Raw genomic sequence first — 21,951 nt, 5'->3', positions numbered from 1 at the left:
TTTCAGTCTATACACTGTTAAATTTTATCTCCCTAGGACTGAAAGTTATTGTCGGTGCACTTATCCAGTCTGTTAAGAAACTTGCAGATGTGATGATCCTCACTGTTTTCTGCTTGAGTGTCTTTGCCCTCGTAGGCCTCCAGCTCTTTAAGGGCAATTTGAGACATAAGTGTGTCAGGAATTTTAACTCCACCAACGGAACTGTTACTTCAGGTGATACGACATGGAACTCCTTTGATCTGTTTATTAATGATTCAGGTAAACTGTCCTATTATTTCCTTTTTAAATGATTGTTTATATATATATAGACCCCTGCACTGCAAATGATGTTGAAAATACCAATGAACTGCTACCACAACACGTTAGTCATCAAAATGCCAGTGTGGCTTGCAAATGTCCAGGGATGATTTCAGCTATTGGTGGTACAATTCTCTGTCTCACACTTCCCCCGCCATCATCAAAAATATTGGAACCAGTGTTTCCAATAATATTCATCTGCATTTCCCAGAAAGATACCATAGTAACTGAAATGCACATTGGTTCATTCTGTGATGTAATTTCCAGAAGTTCTGCCTTGTACAATGTGATAAACAGTAATATACATACAGTTTGCTGTACAGTTAAGTCGTCTGCAGATTTATGTGTTTTGATGTGGATGGTGAACAGTTTTACTAACAATTCAGCTAAATTGCTTGCTTTTTCCCTTGAAATAAGTTGTGTATCTCTTTATTCTATATGTTTGCTGAAAATATGGATGAGAACAGAGGTATGTGAAAACACACCAAAGCATTCTCAGAGGAGAGGCACCAGTTAGATGCATCAAGGGAAGAAAGAAGAAATATCCCCAAATATATCCCCAAATATATCCCAAAATATACCAGAGGAACCACACCAGAAAAACTGTTTGCATGCACTAAATGTGGGGAAAGTTTTACCACTAGGGGAGATCTCCAAATATACCAGAGAATTCAGACATAGTTTTGCCTATCAATACGCACTGTATATGCACTACTAAAGGAAAGGTTAAAATACATCAGAGTCCACCAAAGATAAGGATGCCATTATGGATCCAGTTGCTCCAAGGTGCTACGAATAGTATCCTGTCACACACTTCCCCCCCTTATTTCAGAGACCCTTTCTTGGCTCTAGAATAGATCTTCTTTACTGCCCAATACTCTACCCTGTTTATGGGGTTAGACTTTTACTGAGGGTGCCTTTGCTCTTTGAGACTGGCCTTCCATTGACCACTGGTGAGGGTTACCTTCCTTCCCCCTGCAAAAGGAAGAAAACCACAGCTCCATCTCGGCCCATTGGTCATTACACCAATGGATCAATACATCCCAGGGATCTTCCCTACAGTTTATTTTCCTTCTGGCTTGCGTCTGCCCATGTGAATTTTCCCTCTAGAGCTACAATCTTGGAATCCTCTTCCCCTGGCTTATCTTGCCCCTAGTTTGAGACTGTTGGGGTACCTTTGCCCACCAAGGCTCCTTGTCAGGACACCTCTTTTTCTTTGGCTTGTTCTTCATCCTGTGCTTGGCCCAGGGGTTGTTCCTCCTGGGAGTCAGCAAAGCCTCCACCCTCCTTCTCCTCTAGGTGTCCCTGGTCTAGTATTCCCTGTTTCATGTCCTTTTTCTCAAATTTTCCTCCTGTCCCCAAGTCCTCCAGTGGCTTGGTTTTCTTCAAGCTTGTTACACTAGATCTAGGGTTATTACACACTAAACCTGGAGGACTATCTTGGAGATTTACACATGTCTACTTCACTCAGACCCACCAGTTAGAGTCTTGCCCTCCATTGTCTCCCCTGTTTATTTAAGGGAAATGGGGTCCAGTCAGTTCCTAGCATTATCAAGTAAGACAATAACTTTATTACCTCCATTCTCTGCCATTTACACTTCCCTTTTAAGGGAACAACCACCACAGCATAAATGCTGTTCTCCCCTGTATCAAATGAATTGTTATTGTTCCCGGCTCTTGCCACTACTGCAGCCTAATCAAGGTGATCCATAGAAGGGAACATGCTGTTGCTGAATCCACAACATCCCTTGTTGTTCTTTGTCCTACTTTGATAGGAATTGTCCTTATCCCAGGTCCCCCTTTTACACCTGTCTGGCCACAGAACTCTGCAAACCTGCAGTCCCTAGAGGTGCAGTCCATCTTTATGTGCCCTTTCCCCTACACTGATAACAAACCACTAAGCATGCAGATGAGGCACCCTTGTTAGTTTCTTGCTTCCAGCTCCTGGGTTTCAATGAATTAAGTCCACCTTCTTTCCTCCTTCCCCTGATTGAAGGAAGAGAGAGCGCTTTCTGTGGAAAGTCTGCTTCCACATACTTCTCTGTTAATTTTACAGCTGCCTCTAACAATTCTGGTTGATGCCTCTGGACCCGGAACTATGTTGTCTAGGGTTGGTTCTGAGTTAACTGTTCAGTTTGCAGTGCCTTGCAAGCTCTGATGCCCATGCCAGAATTTTCAAGCAGCAGTTACAACTGAGCCATGTAATCTACCACTGAGAACTCTTTATATACTACAAAAAGGATGTGGACAAGTTGGAGAGAGTACAGCGGAGGGCAACCAAAATGATTAGGGGGCTGGAGCACAGGACTTATGAGGAGAGGCTGAGGGAACTGGGCTTGTTTAGTCTGCAAAAGAGAAGAATGAGGGGGATTTGATAGCGGCCTTTAACTACCTGAAAGAGGGTTCCAGGGAGGATGGGGCTAGGCTGTTCTCGGTGGTGGCAGATGACAGAACTAGGAGCAACGGTCTCAAGTTGCAGGGCGGGAGGTCTAGGTTGGACATTAGGAAAAAGTTTTTCACTAGGAGGGTGGTGAAGCACTGGAATGGGTTACCTAGAGAGGTGGTGGAATCTCCATCTTTAGAGGTTTTTAAGCTGAGGCTTGACAAAGCCCTGGCTGGGATGATATAGCTGAAGTTAGTCCTGCTTTGAGCAGGGGGTTGGACTAGATGACCTCCTGAGGTCCCTTCCAACTCTAATATTCTATGATTCTATGTGCAGTCTCCCTCATATCATTGACTGCTTGACTTACTTCACAACTAACATTTCACCTTCAGCAGCCCCTTCCTTAGAGTTGGAACATTCATACTCATCCTGTGAGTCCCAGCACAGTGGGGAGGGATCACCTACTTATTCAGTTAATTCTTATGAGATTTATGACTTCATATAGATCTAGCAGCACCAGGTCCCAACACAATGCACTGAAATTTCACTTGGCTGCCTTTCCATCATCATGATGAAGGGGGAACCTGGCCAAACCTGAGTGGTGTTGATACTGGACAATTAGGGTCTTTTCATTTTATTTTTGTTTTTCATTTTATTTAGTTTTTTGTTTTATTTCCCGTTGCATTTGCAAAAAACACTGGGCTCTGCTTATCCCTCTAATGCACTAGCATGGCATGTCAGAACTCCTGAAGTCCTTGTTGTGCAAGGCATGCTTCCCATGCACCTCATCTTATGAAGATCTCCCCTCCATGTTCAGAGGTGAAAATCTACAATGCCTCAGATGATGCCACATGATCCTCAGCTAATACAGGAAATTTCTGAGGAGGAGAAACATCCTCAGACTAAAGATTCACAAGTGCCTATAACTATTTAATTCTCATCTCCAGATGAGGCAGTGATTTCCTCTACATTGTCTGATCCAGATGATTGCAAGAGCTTCCAAGAACTGCTAAAGCAGATACCTGAGTTCCTTCAGAGTCCATTAATGGAGATGTAGGATCCTCACAAAATTGCTAGACATTCTCCATGCCCACAATGCTAGGATGTGTGACACTCCCCATTAATGAGTGTTTATTGGACCATGTAAAAATATTTGGCAAACATCTGTGACTATCACCCTACACCCTACCCTGGATCTATGAGCAATCAATCATTTTGACATGTTGGTCAGGATTTGCGCCATCACCATTTTGATAGATCTAGACCCTTCTTCCTCTCCATTTGGAAACCGTCTACAGTTCTTCCATGAGCCATGAGTCTCTAGAAAAACACACTGCTAGGTACTGGAGATTGTCTGAGTAGGTTACTTCATACAGTTCCATTGTGCATCTACCCCTCACCCCCTTTTTCCATACATTTTCAGGGATCCCGCTCATGAAAGCAGAAACTAGTAATACTTCTGTCTCTCAGAACAATAGAAGAGGTTCTACCCCAATACAGAGGGAAAGGTTTCTACTCCAATTATTTCTTCACACTGTAGAAGGAGGGGGGATGGTGTACAAGTCTGGATTTAAGAGGACTCAACACCTTCATACAGTATTTCAAATTCAGAATAGCCATATTATCCTCCATAATTCCATTTCTAGATCCACAAAACTGGTTTGCAATTTGTGATCTGCAGGATGCCTACTTTGATATTTGCATTCATCCAGCACATAGAAAACATTAAAGTTTCCAGATGGGATGAAACCATTATCAGTGTTCTACCCTTGGGCTCTCTTTAGGACTTGGTGTGTTCACCAAGGTCTTAGCAGTAGTTACTTCCTATTATAGAAGACAAAGGATAAAAGATTATGCCTACCTGAAAGACTGGCTCGTCCAAGGAAAGTCTCTACAGATGGAAAGCTCCATCCATTGGATTCTTCAACTTTTCATGATCCTTAGCCTAAAAGTCAGGGAAAAGTCCATTTTAACATCAACAAAACAAATAGAGTTCATAGGGGAAGCTGTAGACTCTACAACACCAGAACTTGTTTGCCTCAAGACATATTCGAAACCATGTGCAGTCTTATCATTTAGCTTTATACAAATCCATAGACTATTGTAGGGATTTGTCTAAATTGACTCAGACACCTGGTCTCCTGCATGGTCATTACACAGCATGCCAGACTACACCTAGGTTGTACGCAGGGTTGGCTAAAAGTAGTATTTGCATTGAGCAGACACAATCAATTGCCTCTATTGATTCCCTAAGATCTTCTTTCTTCTCTGAATTGTTGGAAAGACCCCAATAAAGTGCAGAAGAGTAGCCTTTTTGTCACCCCTTCCACCTAAAAGTTTAGTAATAGTCTCCTCACTTTTGGGATGCGGAGTACATCTGGACCACCATCAAGCACAGGGCAAGTGGACTTGTGAGGAGACTCGCTTATATAAAAACATATTGGAACTCAAAGGAGGTTCCAAGGTCTGTATGGAATTCTTGCCTCTGGTGTACTGACACGATTACCATATTTTATATAAACTGATTTGTGGTGGGTATGATCGTCCCTGCCATGCTAAGAGATGGCTTCATTACAGAATTGGTGCATTCAGCACCAGGTATCTCTCACAGCAGTTCACCTTCCAGATTTGCAGAATAATCTGGCAGATAATTTGAGTAGACATTTCTCATCAGATCATGAGTAGACAAAGACTCTTTGATTTGTGCAGTTTTCCAGGAATGGGATCATCCTTCAGTACATTTGTTTGTGACAGAAAAAAAAGAGTATCTGACTTTTTGTTCCATCAGGGTTCAGAGCCCAGTATCCCTGATACATTTCTCATTCAATGATCCTTGACACTGATGTATGCTAACTTACCATTTCCTCTGATTCTCAGAGTACACAGTAAAATCAAGCAAGATGCTGCCAGGATCATCTTGATAGCTACCAGTAGGCCAACACAGCTTTATTACTCTAAGACCCTTACCCATAACACCAGACTTGATATCTCAGGACAATGGGAACATTCTTCATCTGAACCCATCCTCCCTCCATTTCACTGTCCAGGGATGAACAGTCTGATCTATTTTTCAGATGTCCAGAAACATTGTGATAAAAAAGTAGGAAGGATTCCACCAGAGAAATCTATACTGCTAAGTTGAAACATTTACTACTAGGTACATACAATACCCAGTTATACCCTGTTGACACATAGATATCTACTATCTTGAACTATTTACTAACTCTAAAGAAATCTGGACTTTTCAGATAGTTCTGTTAAAGTACACCTGGCAGCCACCACTGTATATCACCCTTCTACTGAAGGCTGTGCAGTTTCTTCCCACCCCACTATATCTTAATTCCTCAGTGAGCTAACTAGGGTTTTTCTGTTAAAAAGAGAACTCCCTCTCCCTGGATCTCAACATGGTGTTTGCTGGTCTGAGGGACCCTCTGTTTGAATCCCTAGCAACATGCTCTCTATTACACTTACCTATGAAAACCTCCTTTATGGTAGCAATTACATCAGCTAGGAGAATTGGAGAAATACAGGGATTAATAGCAGGACATCCATATACAGTTTTCCATATTTATAAGGTGTCTCTTTGGTCACATGCCAAGTCCCTGTCCAGGATAGCTTTGGACTTCCATTTAAATGAATAATATTAGTCATTTACCAATATTCTTTCTCAAACCACATCCTAATCAGAGAGAATCCAGATTGCATAACCTTGATGTTTGCAGGTCCTTAGCCTTTTATCTGCAAAGGACTAAGCACTTGCTGAGACAATGAAGGGTCAATCATTTTCTGAGAGAGATTATCTAAATAGGTTTCCTTGCAAACCAATCCCATTTTGGGTATGTTTAAAGCCACTGCTTGGGATTCAGTATATGCTATTACCAAGCATTTTTCCATAATGGAAGCATCAAAGTTGGACGCTTCTTTTGGCAGAGTGCTGCAATAGTTGATCACTGCTTGAGAGTCATCAAGAGTGGAATGAATATAGATATAGAGAACAACTCAAAGAAAGAAAACTTTCTTACTGGTACAGTAATTGGAATTCTTCGAGATGTGTTGCTTTTTAAAATCATCAAATGCCAATTTTACCTTTATGTGTGTGTGTGCGCGTTTATATACATATATCACAATTCATATTAACCTAGCAGGTCCATGTTAAAAAGTATTTTTATTTACTATGCTTTCAATTTTTGTAGAAAATTTTCTCAAGAAGAATGGCACCAAGGATTTCTTGTTGTGTGGCAATGGCTCAGATGCTGGGTAAGTGCAATTTACAGTCTTTCTTGGTTCTTTTCTTTCTTTGCTTCATATATTTTGGCTTAACTCAGTCCACCAGTGACTAATGTGAAGAACAAATTTCAAGTTCTTAATGACAAGAATAATAATTAACAAATAAGACAGTTTAAATGAAGGATAGGGGATAAAGCTCAACCCTGTGGTTTCCTTACTCAGGTCTAAATTCTTTCCAGGCCTTCTGGCAGAGGTTTTTGCAATTACTTTAACTTTCTTTTTTGGAATGCACTTAATACACATTTCCATTTAGTGAATTATATTTTAAAAGAATGAGGAGTGGAAAAGGAAGTAGGATTCAATTTCAGTGTTTCTAATAATGGTGAGTGCATCATTTCAGACAAAAAAAATGTAACCCAAACTTTCCTCTCCCCAATGGTGGAGAAAGAGAAGATTGAGAAAAAGACTGGAAGACGCAGCTGCATTTCCTCTCCTCTACCTAAGACAGCAGCCAGGATTTAAAGGGTCTGGGACAAGATAACATCACATCTCTCTCCCCCAAGGTTCATGAGCATTAGTTTAGAAAGAATTAACTTGAATTTTCTCAGAATATTTGATGTTACCAAATTTTTATGAGTACATAGGAAAGCAAAAGGCAAAACAATTATATTGCTATTCCTTTAAAAATATCAATATTTAGAGACACCTTCCTGAAGAAATTAATAGTTGTGAAGGTTTTACTGTGTGTACTCTATGCTTGTGGATATATATACAGTTATTTAGTATAGGCTGTATGCACAGTCCCATGTAAAGGGTAGCACATAGCTGCCCCTGTCCTGGAGGAGCCCAAGGAAGGAATTCCTGGGGAAAAATAATTTGATTATGGCTCTTATCTATTTCAGATTGGGGTGGGATCATGGAGCCCAGACTCGATCTATTCCCTGCCTCTTTTCATGGTCTGGGCATGGCAGAGGGAAAGCACTAAGTCTGTAGCCCCTACTTCCTTCTCCACCCAGCGCTCTGTGCCTGCAGCTGAGTTATGGGGAGACTGTGTGGGAAAATTTAGAGAGTGAGGGTCTTAATTCCACTTATATTCTTGTGTGGCTGCACAAGCCTGGGCCAGTCTGACAAGTGCTCTGCTCTGTGCAAGACACAGAAAAGTCAGCCTCTGTCCTGAAGGTTTTGTAGTTCAGTCTAAAGATCACTTTAGCTCACAGTGCCAAAGTTAAACGTAGAGATCGATCCTCCAAACAGTTACTTCTTCACCCATATTCCCTTTGATTTCAAACAGACTATGTACAGGAGTAACTCTTCGCAAGATTTAGGCCTGTGTTTAAGACAAGATGCACTGGAAGACTCAGATAAAGTGTTGGCTTAGAATAGGAAATATATATAATACACAAATGTATACATTCATATATAATTAAAAAAGCACATTTGTGCATCTGTTGTTTGTGTTACTCCCTCTACTCTTTCACTCTACATCCCTCTTCCCCACCAAAATATTGCAAGAGTGTGAGTATATTTGCATAGCGTGGGTTAGTATTTGCTGGTCTCACAGAAGAAGTGAGTGCCTATATTTGAGTTTTAATATAGTTGAATATATTCTGAATTGAAGCTGTTGCCTTTAAATGTGCACATTTGAAACTTTCATCACTTTTTTGTTATCATCTGTAGTTCTTGTCCAGATAAATATGTATGTCTGAAAGTTGGGGAAAATCCTGATTATGGCTACACGAGCTTTGATACGTTTGGCTGGGCCTTTCTTTCCTTGTTCCGCCTGATGACACAGGATTACTGGGAGCGTCTCTATCAACAGGTATTAGATTTACTTATTTCAAACACTAATTAAAGCAGTAATCTAACTGGATAAATGTCTAAAGTATCTAAAATTTAAAGAGAGAAAAAGAAGTTCTTCAAGTGATTGTGCACATACATATACATGCCACTGTAGGTGTGTGTGCACTCAATGCCCTTGAGTTGGAGACTGTTGCCAGCAATACCATTAGATGGCACATGCAGTCCTGCTCTCCTTATGCTGTCTGGCAAAACATAAAGGATCTTATTACCACTTCTCTCTCAGTTCCTTCTAACTGCCCATAGTGACAGTTGGAGCTTCCCAATGCTTTGTCTTCAGTTAGCCAGCTTTCGTAGTCTTAGTATATATAGTTAGCGTTTTACTAGTTTAGTTAGTCATTGCAATTTTACAAGTTCCTGTGAGATTTATTATGAAAAAGTCTTCAGAATTTAAACAGTGTGCAATGTGTAGGCTATTTTCCCTGTCATGGGTAGGCACGCCAGTTGTCTGATCTGTTTAGGTGAAGGACATGTGAATGACAAATGCTCCATTCGCACCTCCTTCCCCACTAGGACTAAAAACAAAGAAACAGTTTGAAGATTCACCTTATGAAGGAGGCAATGCAGCATGCATCTGAACTGGGCCCTGAGCATGACACGGGCTTCTGATTGAACCTCCAGTGCCCCTCCAACCACTCTCACTCAAAGCACAAACACTTTGTCTTATTTATCAGATTTGAAGCATTCCAGACTCTCTGACTTTGTTAAAAACTCTTTAAAGTCCTCCAGTACTGGTCCCAGACTGTACAAATCTAAGCACTCCACAGTACTGTCTGAGGAGATACCCTGGACTCTGGCTCTGTCATGGCCATCAAAACTGGTGTCTTCACCCATGCTGGGTCCTTTTTCCTCTCCTTGACTGTTCTAGTGTATTTCATTACCATCGGCACTGTTGGCATAGATACTCTTACCTGTAGTGCCATAGACTTCACAGGGTTTTTTGTCGACAAGGAATTTCCTTTGAGCAGCTGAATCTTCCTCCTTGGCCTTATTGGTTTGGGATACCCCAAAACATTCTAGACCTCCATCTCATGCAAAGTCTTCTCCCTCTTGTTCCGACAGGTTAGTGATCCCCCAGAGTCAATAATGAGTCAGTTAGGGAATAAATGAGTTTTATTATAAACACAGGAATAATATAGATTTTTAAGTAGTTATACTCATCTAAACAAACAATTAACTATAAAATATAGACTAATATAAAAGGATATAAAAACAATTAAGCACAAAACATAAACTGATATAAGAAAGTATTAAACAGCCAGCTAACTATAAAGACCTAAACTAATATTAAACAGACAGTGGTTCCCTGCCTGGGAATCAAACCCTGGTGTCCCACATAGCAGACAGGGACACTTACCACTATGCTACACAGACAATTAGTTAATTATAGGGCACAGAAGAGGGGTCACACAGACGGTTAACTACAAGGCACAGGAGGCAGTTAACTGCAAGACAGAAGGATTTTACACAGACACAGAGATTTCACACAGACAGTTAACTGCAAGACACAAACGGGCAGTTAAACAGACAACGTAGCTGTAAAATACAGACTGATAGTTAACTCCTCACCAGACTAATATCCACAGCATTATTCGATTCGGCCGGCAAAAACACGTTTCGCGCTCGGGGGGGAGACACGTGAGCGGGAGAGTCGGGGATCAGATGATCAGGCTGGTTTCGATGAGGCTCTCAGCGGGGGCTTGGGAAAGACCCCTCTTTATGGACTAAATGGGACATGAAGGGTTAACTGATTGGTCAAGGAATATGATATGGGCTTCGTGCCAGCACTGGATTGGCTGGGGGACACTTGCAGTTTTCCTGGTTGCTGGGGAGTTTCCCATGGTCAGTTACATTCCTCTTATATGACATGGGAGCCAAAGGTGCAGCCGATTCCATGGTAATGCCCTAATAAGGTCAGGTCGTGGGTTGACTGTTAGCCCGAATGGATGGGGAGGAGTGCGAGGGGAGGCCATGTGCAGGAATTCGTCCAGCAACACCTCTGTAGTGCAGGCATCTTCTTCTGAGCATCCTGCTACCATCCCAAAACCTGCTGTACTGGATCCTGTGGAGGCGGGGGAAGAATGGGGGGTTCTCCATTTCTTCATCTTTGCCAGATGAAGTGGTAACTCTGGAGTCAACTTCTCTTCCCACCCCCGAGAAGACTTCAACATTTTTCAGGACCTCATGAGGAGCATGGCTACCTCTTTCAGGGTCCAGGTGGAGACTCTCCTGGACATTTTACAGACTCGTGTTGTAAGAAGAGTCTTCTTTCCTATCAGTGAAGTCTATTAAACCCACAGAAGTTTTTGTAGACTTTAGCCTCTATATCCCCTATTGCTAAGATATTAGACAGAAGAGATCAACTCCCTCAATAAGATTTTGATTATTTCTTCATCCACACATCTCCTGATTCCTTGGTGTTTGCAACAGCTAATGAATGATCTCATCAATCCCAATCTAAGCTACTCCAAATGATAAGAAATTAGGCCTGGTCTACACTGACAATGGAGGTTGACATAACGCAGCTTATGTTGACCACCTAAAGCATGCATCTCCACTGGCATGTCAGTTCTGCCAGCCTAAATCACGGTAAAATTCGACTTAATAAAACCACCTCTGCAAGTGGCGTAGTGCTGAAGTTGAATTCTGTGGGTCGAATGAACGTCAGTGTAGGCAGAGCGCAACGTAAATCGACATGATTGGCCTCCGGGAGGTATCCCATAATGCTCTGTTCTGACCGCTCTGCACATTTGCAGTCTGCTGCACAGTGGCCACATAAACAGGAAATGGCTCCTCTGCAAATCCTGGGAAATTTTGAATTCCCATTTCCTGTTTGGTCAGTGTGGGGAGAGCTTTCCAGCACAACTGATTATGACAACTGCATGCCCCAAATGCGCTCCAGCCTGGAGTCAACCTGAAGTCTTAGATCTCATCAGTCTGTGGGGAGAGGAGGGTGTTCTGGCTCAGCTCCAAGCAAGCAAAAGAAATTTGGATATCTACGAGAAGATATCTCGTGGCATGTTGGAGAAGGGACACAACAGGGACTTGCAGCAGTGCCGCATTAAGATCAAAGAGATGAGGCAGGCTTATCAGAAAACTAGGGAAGCTAAAAGCTGTTTTGGCTCCTCAACCAAAACATGCTGCTTTTACAAGGACCTGCATGCGATTGATACCTCGAGGGAATATGAGGCCAGGATGAATGAGGACGAGTCCATGGATGAGGAAGAGGATGATGATGAGGTGAACAGGGAGCAGATGAGTGTGGTATCTCTTCTCCCTGAAAACCAGGACTTGTTTGCAACACAGGAGCAGCCCGCCCAGATGCAGGAAATCATGGCTGACCAGGATGTCAGAGAAGGCACATCTGATGAGTATGCACTGCAAATAGCATGTCTTTGGTTATATCCACTGTCCAGAATCTTGTGCCAGCGGGAAAAAGTGTTGTGTGTGGCAGTGGGGCTGTGCTTCCTTGTACTTGGTGTGCTTAAGCATTGGGTTCACCCTGGAAAAGATTATTTATGTGCACAGAGATGCTCTGAGAATCCTCCGTGAATATCTCCCGGAAGCTTTCATGCAGGTACTCTGTAATCCTTTGCAGAAGGTTTCTTGGGAGGGCAGCCTTATTTCTTCCACCGTAATAAGATACTTTCCCCCGCCACATCATCGCAGGCATCATCGTGGAACACAGCATAGCAGAATAAGGGCCAGGCCTATAAGTCAGATGCTTGCAGCAAATCCTCCCTTTCCACCTGTGTGACTCTCAGCAGCTGATATCACTCATGGTTACCTAGGGAAGATGGCGCACATTTACAGTACCCAACCAAGAAAGTTTTTTAAAGTGTGTGTGATTGCACAGATGAGGATGGTTTCTTGATTCAGAACACTGCAAGTCCCTAAGCAGGACATTGTTGTTTTGGCCTTTGGGCATCCACAAATGGGTTCCATTTTTTCCCTCCAGAGACGGTTAACCCATACTGACCCCTCACTCTTTCTACCGCCTGTTAAAAACCTTGAATACTGTGTGCAATTCTGGTCACCCCATCTCAAAAAAAATATATTAGACTTGGAAAAAGTATAGAGAAGGGGAACAAAAATTATTAAGGGTGTGGAACAGCTTCCATATGGGGAGAGATTAAAAAGACTAGGACTGATAAAAAGAGATGACTAAGGGGGTATATGATAGAGGTCTAAAAAATCATGAGTGGTGTTGAGAAAGTGAATGAGTGTTATTTACACTTTCACATAACCGAAGAACCTGGGGTCATCCAATGAAATTAATAGGAAGCATGTTCAAAATAAACATAAGGAAGTACTTCTTCAAACAGTGCACAGTCAATCTGTGGAACTTGTTGTCATGGAATGTTGTAAAGGCCAAAAATATAATTGGGTTCAAAAAAGAATTAGATAAGTTCCTGGAAGATAGGTCCACCAATGGCTATTAGCCAAAATGGTCAGGGATGCAACCCCATGCTCTGAGTGTCCTTAAACCTTTTACTGCGAGAAGCTGGGACTGGATGACAGGGGATGAATCACTCGATAAATTGCCCTGTTCTGTTCATTCCCTCTGATGAATCTGGCACCAGCGACTGTCAGAAAACAGGATACTGGTCTATATAAAGCATTGTTCTGAACCAGTATGTCCATTCTTATGTTCTTGTGACAAATGCAAAATAACGAATGCAAAAATGACAAATAACAAATGGAAAAGATTTTGTTCCAGGATGGGCTGCAGCCCAGGTTCCATCACAGATGTGTGTCTCCTTTCCTGATCCTGCCATATACTGTATTCATTCCCTTCAAATTCCTCTCATTTTGAGAAGAAGCTGAAATGAGACAAAACATTATTAATCTTTATTGCACCAGTTTGGACGAGGCAATATTGGTTCACATTTCTACATTGACTGTTCATCTGGTTGTCAACAACTTTACCGCTACTCAAGGAGCTTCTGTCCCAAAACCATGGCAAGTCCCTACAGCTAAACCTTGAATATTTCCACTTTATATTGTGGATTATCTCTGGTTGAACACTCATGAGAAATTGTGCTTCCAAGAGGTTCAGGCCATCTTGGTGAGCAGCACAAAGGAGTCCACGAGAGCTACATATGCATCAAACTGGAAGAGGTTTTCCATTTGGGCTCATTCTCACAGTTTATCACCCCATCACACAGAAGTTATACATGTTCTGGACTATGTTCTGCAACTGAAATCATCAGGCTTCTCAATAGATCTGTCAGAGTTCACCTGGCCTCTATTTTGGCGTTACCTCCAACAATAGATTTTTTTCATCTTTTCTTACTCTCTCGTTTCTTGGTTTTGAAAAGCTGACCCAACACTTACTCTCCTGTGCCTGCTCCTGTATCTGTATGGGATTTAAACTCATGGGAGTGCCTTTTGAATCTATGACAATTACTTCATTATCTTTCTTGTCTATGAAGATGGCATTTTTGGTTGCAATCACTTTCTCAAGGAGGGTTTCAGAACTTCATGCTCTCCTAGCCAAATCTCCTTTCAGTCTTTCATAAGGACAAAGTGTCCCTTAGGCCACATCCTAAGTTTATGCCTAATGTAGTGTCATCCTTCCATCTTAACCAAACAATTAACCTTCCAGTGTTTTTCCGAAAACCTCATTTCTCTGTGGCTGAAGAAGCACTCCATAACATGGAGTTTTGTAGAGCCCTGGCATTTTACTTTGACCACGCTAAGCCTCTCTGATCTTCCCCCAGACTCTTTGTGGCCTATGCTGAAAGAGATTAGGGTTAATCGGTGTTATCTCAGCAAATCCCACATTAGTTTTCTGACTGTATCAAACTCTGATATGAGCTTGCTGAAGTCCCTCACCCTAACGGCTCTCTCCACCACTTCAGCTTTCATGAGCAATGTTTCCATAGCTGATGTATGTAATGTGTTTGTCTCTGTGCACACCTTCTGTACTCATTATGCCATCACTCAAGCCTCTTGTGACAATGCCAACTTTGGCCAGTCGGTGCTAGTCTCACTTCAGATGATTCAAAGTCCCTCCACTTGTAAGGGACTGATCAGTCGCCTACAGTTGAAAGTATATGTGCACAATCACCCAAAGGAGAAAAAATAGTAACTTATCACTACAGTAGTTGTTCTTTGAGATGTGTTGCACAGGTATACTTTCCACAACCCTCCCACCTTCCTTTTGCCTTCGGACTTTACTTATGGTGGTGTGAAGGAACAGAAAGGGAGGCAGCAGTTTTATGCCATCACCTGAGAGCAGGGGCGCATGCACCACCTAGTGGTACTGCTGGCAAAAGTCTCCGACTTTAGCACACTCATACCTAGAGTGGACTGTATATATTCACAACATATCTCAAAGAACAACAGTTATTGTACAGATAAGAAACCATTTTAAAATGAAATGATGAGGGCAAGTCACAGAATAAGTGACTGTGTTGTGCACATCAGTATGGTGGAAAAACTACAGCTCATTCACTATACTGAGCTTTCAGTTAAGAATTTTGACAGGGAAATTAAACAGATTATGAAAAACACTTCCTAGATTGTTGTCTGAGGGTTAATAATGACAAAGTAGAAGATTTTACTAGCCTAGAGGAAAGAGTCACAAAAAGGGTGAGCACAAGGGACCGAGATTGGTCACATAGCAGTCTTGCACCTCTGAGTCTGACTAAAACCTCTCCCTAGTTGATGGCTGTTTGGCAAAAGCATAGACTCTTTGTACTGTTGTGTTTGCCTGACGTTCTGCAAGGGGGAAACAAAATTCTGTCATAGCCCTTGAAACTAACCCAAATGCCCTGCAGCCTCAGGGAGTGCAGAGCAGCAGAAGGGGATAATCGCACAATAGAGCCTTCCCCTCAGATTTCCTTTCTGTTTACCCAAACACATCTTTACTGGCCACCATCAGGAAGATCATTAGGGTTCATTTGGGATGGTAGCGGAAGTGGGACAGGATGCCCACGTAGGACAGAGTTCTTTTAGGATTCTTTCAAAGCATTGTATTCAGGAATGTGGACATGTGATCAAGCTTTTAAAAACATTTTAGAATAATATTTACTACTTTCATATAATGCTTTACCTCTTCAATGTGTTTTACAATATTAACTAATCTAATTAGACTTCAAATGTTAGACTTCTAACTTTAGTGTGTACTTTGTGCTTACAGACTCTTAGAGCTTCTGGGAAGATCTACATGCTCTTTTTTATGCTGGTCATCTTTCTGGGCTCATTTTATCTGGTCAACTTGATCCTGGCTGTAGTAACAATGGCATATGAAGAGCAGAACAAAGCTACTATTGCTGAAACTGAGGCAAAGGAAAGGAAATTTCAGGAAGCCATGGAACTGTTAAAAAAAGAGCAAGAGGTCCATGAACTATTCCCTTGTTAAAATCTGGCAATCTCCACTTACAATATGTAAAATTGTACTGAACTTTATAAGTCACGCCTTTTCTTTGGGTGTGTATAAACAATGACACTATAGTCACTGATGAGGACAGGTGTCAGCTACTATCTTATTCAAAGTTATCAGGTTGCTGTCCAGAGCAATAGGAATGATTCCTTATTTGTTGGTAAATTGTAGCTGTGAGCAGTGACAGAACATAACATTAGTCCATGGAACTGTAAGCAAAGTGGTATTGTAAAGTATGTCTAAAATTCCACCAACCTATAGTTTCTACAGAGACACATGAACATTTCTTGTATTCCTCTGCTGTGCTGGACCATGCTTGTGAGTAGGCTGGGTTTTGAAATATACAATAATTCTGTTCTTTCACTGCTTTAGAGTTTGTTCCAAAGCCCATTGGAGTCAATGAAAAGACTCCAGATGACTTCAGTGGATAAGGCTCCTACAGAACAGGATTCTTGTATAGAAAATTGTCACTGAAAACTCACAAATTGAAGGGATAACAGCAGACTGTTGTGTGACTGCATAACCAACAGAGAGGGTGTGAATTTCAGTGTTTAATCCCTCATATTGGGAAGTGGATAGATTATACAAAATCAGTTTAGAAATTTAGTATTTTTACAGTAAGCAAATCTATAATGGGTAGACAAAAATGGAAATTGAAGGGTATGACTGGTCCATACTTTTATATTTTGTCTCTGATAGGGACCAGTACCTTTTGCACATAAACACATTGCATGTAACTAATTGTTCAGTGTTCTATATGGAGTGGGAAATCCTTCCTAATTCCTGCAGTGATCAGCTTGCACCAAAAGTAAGGAGTGTTTCAGGAGTATTTTAAACATCTAAATGAAATAATTGTTAACAAGAAAGCATTATAGAACACAGCAATCTTTTCCCTTACTGAAATCCTAATTGTGCAACTAGAATATCAGCTATGTTTTTGTTTGTTTAATTTTAGGCATTGGCTGCTAAAGGAAAGGATACAATGTCACTGTGCTCTCTTGAAATCTCACCTTTACCCTCAAAAGACGTCAAAGATAGAAGCAACAGGAGAAAGAAAAATAAGTCCTTCGAGATAGAAGATTATGGAGAAGATCAAAAAGTTCCCAAATCACAGTCCAGTGATGATCAACGAAAGCTGGTAATTCATTGTGTAAATCCAGGAATTGCTCAAAAGCGGAAATAAAATCCCATTAAGAAAGAGTAGTTAAACTTTTGACAGTTATATGTGAAAGAGAGAGTATAATGAAAGTGAGGGTATCAACCTTCACTGCGGAATTATCTGAAAGAGAAGTAGTTTCATGAACATCTAAAAAAGATAAATAAAAAAAAGCATTTCCTGCAGTATTGGGAAATGAAACAAAACTGCATTGGAACTCGAATTTAATTAACATTCCATAAACAGTTTTTCTTCAAAAATTAAATTAATATTTAGAGAAATGAAGATACAAGGATTACCAAAGATGGTACAAAGGATTACCTGCTTCAGCTGGTAGGATTTCAATAATTGTCATTTAAAATCTAAATAAATTCTTTCTGAGTAACTTTAAATAAAGTGGGACTTATGGATCTTCCATGGTTGATGGGTGAACTCAAAATCTTTATCATTCCCAAGAGATGTATTGCTTGATGCACCATTCCCTCCTTTTTCGTTTTTTTGGGACTTTTAGGCTCTTCTTAATCTTACTTATGGTGCCAATGCAAACCAAATGAAGCGCAGGCTCAGTCACGGAAGCATATTCAATTTTCACATATCTGGCAGAGACACTGGATCCAAAGCTGATTTTGGTGATGATGAGATCACCAGTGCTAGGCAAAATGAAATCCAGTATGGGTCACTGTTGGTTGCACGGACGGGAAGACGACCAAGTGTGCAAAGTCAAATAAGCCATAGTTCTTACCCTGCTACTCCAAACTACATGCAGAATGGCAAATGGAACAGCACAGATGGTTACAATGGCGTGGTTTCATTTATGGGAGGAGGAAGCACAAGGGCATACAATTTAGAACCATCTTCTCCTGAAGGGTTATCGCTACCCCCAGTTATGGAAAACCCAAGAATAGGTGATTTGGTAAGAAAAGTAAAATTTAAAAAAATATATACTTCATATTATGTTTTCCTCCAGAAGCATAAAGTTTTCTATGGTTTCTTTACATTCTTTAATACTATCAAATATCCACTAAAACATAGTAGGGGAAAATCTACTCTCTGCTACACTATTTTAAATCTGGAATAACTCCATTGAAGTTGAACCTGGACCAGCATGAGCATTGTGGAACAAATTAATCACTTTAATAATAAGATGATACAACTTCACTGATGTCAATGGAATTGCATTTGTTTACACCAGCAGTGAAACTGGGCACATGACTTTAACATGCTACTGACAACTGTTGTTAAAGTTGTCAAAGTATTTCCATTCTAAACTGCCTTTTTTAGCTGTTTATAACTCTATCAAACTTACTTTTTGGTGAGCTATAAGATTCTAGGTCTGGGCTCTACCCAGTGGTGAAAATTTGAGCAAAATTAGGTCAGCCGTTTTTGAAAATGAAAAAATAATTATTGTGACTCTTTTTGAGCAACTCTTGTGCTAAAATGATTTGCAATAGAAAGATTCAGTTTGGCATGAAAATACTCCTTAATGAAGATAAGTGATTTTTGGTATCCCTGTGAAATCCAGATTTGTTTGGACAATTTATAATGATTTGAAAACTGTACTCTACCTGTAATATAACCATTTTAAATAATCTCTCAGTGTACTAAATGAAAGAGCTGCGTGTGTGTGTGTTAGATTTTGAATCTTTTGAAAAAGATTTATGTGGGATTTCAGAAGTTTTGGAGAGTGTGCAAATTTTCCCACTGGGGTTGAGGTGAATAGGCAGGACATAGGGAGAAGCAATAAAAGAAGCCAAGGAGAGCTGGCATTGTAAAAGGAAAATTGCATAAGCACAATGGGAGATCTGCAACCTGTTGATCTTGCTCTAAAATAAGTGTTGAGAATATAGGGAATGGGAAAGATGTGCAAAATTGTAGGAATTATGGGTGGTCATTACATTTATTCAGCCCTAGTTGAAAGCATACAAACTCCCTACATTTGTATTTGATTCCAACTCAAATCCTTGAACTGGAGAGAGGGGAAGGAGCTCAGGATAACAAAATTAATAGAATATTATGGCATAGATTATCTGCTTCAGCACATGTGTGCAACATGCCAGGTGTTTAATGATGTGCAGAAACAATAAAGATAAATTCAGGATAAGGAATGTAGAAACCTCCATAATAAAGGAATTGTAAATAGGCAGAATCTCTTTAATCAAACAGAAATTTGTGCAGAACACTGGAATGCAAATACCAATGGAACTTGAATTATTACACGGGATTAGGGTCTTCATTTTACATCTCATTCTAAATGGCTATTTCCTGCAGAAGAGGCCCATTTATTTCACTGCATGTCATCATTCATATTAATCTCCCTGTCTGCCTGTTAAACTTGACTTTGTCATGTGGTATTTTACTAACCATGTTTACTTCTTTAAGCAGAGCCCTTCATGTGATGAGGCGAACAAGATGTATTTGCCCCCTCGTCTATCAGTGGACTATTTTAATGAGCCACTTCAAAGACAAAGAGCAACAAGTGCGGTCAGTATCATTACCAGTGTCCTTGAGGGTAAGTCACTTCTCATCATTTTTTAATTCAAACCTAAGCAGATGTTTATGTGAAAGATCAAAATGTCATTGAAAGGTCAACAATAACAAATATAAAATGGTTAATAGAACCTTGGTAGATGTTATAGTTGGGAAATTCCAGAATTAATGTTGCCCAAGCAGTCTTAATTTTGCACCCTTGTGAATATGTGTTATGAGACAATCTTTAATTACATGATCACACTTTTTATTCTGTAGGCCCCTCTCCTCATTCAGTGCACAGGATGGATGGTAAATGAAGCAGGTGTTGTCTTGTGTTTAAGGCACTGGATCTGGACTCTGGAGAGCTGAGTTCTAGTCTTGATTTTGTCACAGTTTGTGATGTTGGGAAAGACTATCATAGGCATATGCACAAGGGAGCCAAATAAAGATTGCACTGGCAAAATTAATTCTGTCAGTTCCAGACTTTTCAGTGCTTGATTTTGCCATATAAAAATTATTTTAATGTAGTTTTTTATACATAATTATAGATGGGGCTGCTAGCGTCACCTATTATTAAGGTTATCTGACATGTCTCATTATAAGATTTTCTTTCATCTGCTTAAAACTTTGCCAAGTGTTAACCTTTTGGTCTGAAATCTTATATGCTGGGTGTCTAGGTCAGGCTGATCATTTTGGGAAAATTTCAGCTGAAACAGTTTAGCCATTTATGAAAAAAGGCTAGGGAAAAAAACTTTTGTTTTGCCCATGTTAAAAAATTCTGGTGACCTTTTATTTGAAAAGCTCTAGTGCCCCCATTCTTTGAACAGAGATTTTGAATTTGGCAGAGTGACTTTTGTGTTAGGGATATATATGCTATATATGAAAAAAAAAGAACAGGTGTGGGGATAAGAGAGGTGGCTTGGATTTTAGAAGTAACTTTAACAACTGGTTGAAATCAACTGACAGGGTTGCATGCATGTTTGTGTTTGTAAACATTTTGTATCCGTTCTTTGTTAGTTGTCATGCTGTAGCATTCGTAAGAGCTTGAAATACATGAGGCATTATGATACCTCCATTGTTCTGCCAGTCTTCTAAATCACTTTTTCATAGGGTAATGGAAATAGTAAATAAATAGCATTAACAAAAGCATTGGGAGAAATGAAAATTTGAAGCAGTACCTGCAAAGCAACTGCCCCATCCTGGGCACACACCTTGTTCAACACCAGTGTCTCTAGATTGCCAGTACAGCCTTTTACTCCTCTAATCTCTCTCTCAGACATTTGCCTGTAAATACTGGTTATTTCCTCTTAACTCTATTTCAGGCGACCTGTAGGTCCTTTCAAAATCTTCCAGTTGACTACACCTTCAACTTCTGGGTTTGAAAAATCACTAAATTTTTATTTCATCAGACTAAACATAACAATAGCTTTCAGAACCATTCTGCTTCTTACTCCACTAGGGAAAACCTAATCTTATAGGAGATTGGCTGTGCTTCATTTCCTGAACACACTCTAACTCTGTGACCTCCACTGTGATCCTGCTCCTTCTGTCCTCAGGAGCCAACTGAACATCCTTCAAATTCAACTCCCGTAAAGTTCCAAATGGAAGGAGCTTCCATCCAGAAGTCCAAGCCTCTATGTCTCCATATGCCCAACAGCATATGTGCTTTTTGGTCTTTGTCCCACCTGTAAAATGTGGATAATAATATCCCCATATCTTGTGAAAATCAATTGTTTGTGAAGCACTCAGATACTATATTGATGAGAGCCATAGAAAAGCCCACAAGGAATGTAATAATTTTGTCTTCAGAGCAGGGTTAGATTGTGTGCAGTAAATAAGGCGTGGGACCACTCTTTGGTCAATGAGAAGAAAACAAAATATTAAATAGTTGCTTATTGAGTGAGAAACATCGATCCTGTGCACTGAATGAGGCAGGGGTGCTATGGAAAAAAATGTGTGTAATCATGGAATTAAAGACTTTATTACAGTGCATATGTAGAGAGAGTCCAAATTAAAGTTCCACAGATGACTTTAATTCTGACATTTCCTATCTTTTGAGTGCTTCACATTGCAACTTTAATAATGTTCTTTTAACATAGGGTTTTGATTGTTTTTTATTTGTTTTAGCTGGTGTGTGTAATCTCTATAATAAAATTTCAGGAAAGTATGTCA

At 40.4% G+C, this 21,951-nt stretch overlaps 1 protein-coding gene across 2 annotated transcripts in view; it reads left to right on the top strand.

The window, feature by feature from the left end:
• The window catches only part of LOC137149320 (sodium channel protein type 5 subunit alpha-like), a 107,128-nt gene that overhangs the window by 14,854 nt on the left and 70,323 nt on the right, over nucleotides 1-21,951 (top strand). For both annotated transcript variants that reach the window (XM_067542805.1, XM_067542806.1), the window contains exons 6-12: nucleotides 37-258; nucleotides 6,874-6,937; nucleotides 8,585-8,726; nucleotides 15,912-16,109; nucleotides 17,110-17,292; nucleotides 17,822-18,223; nucleotides 19,690-19,819. In XM_067542805.1, coding sequence (XP_067398906.1) covers nucleotides 37-258; nucleotides 6,874-6,937; nucleotides 8,585-8,726; nucleotides 15,912-16,109; nucleotides 17,110-17,292; nucleotides 17,822-18,223; nucleotides 19,690-19,819 — 1,341 coding nt within the window. The remainder of the gene's footprint in view (nucleotides 1-36; nucleotides 259-6,873; nucleotides 6,938-8,584; nucleotides 8,727-15,911; nucleotides 16,110-17,109; nucleotides 17,293-17,821; nucleotides 18,224-19,689; nucleotides 19,820-21,951) is intronic.

This window comes from Emydura macquarii, unplaced genomic scaffold (genome assembly GCF_026122565.2).
Source record: "Emydura macquarii macquarii isolate MOO-44397 ecotype Brisbane River unplaced genomic scaffold, CSIRO-AGI_Emac_v2 contig_719, whole genome shotgun sequence".
Taxonomy (NCBI): domain Eukaryota; kingdom Metazoa; phylum Chordata; order Testudines; family Chelidae; genus Emydura; species Emydura macquarii.
Note: the sequence above shows the minus strand (reverse complement) of the source record. Positions and strands in the feature narration are given on the sequence as shown.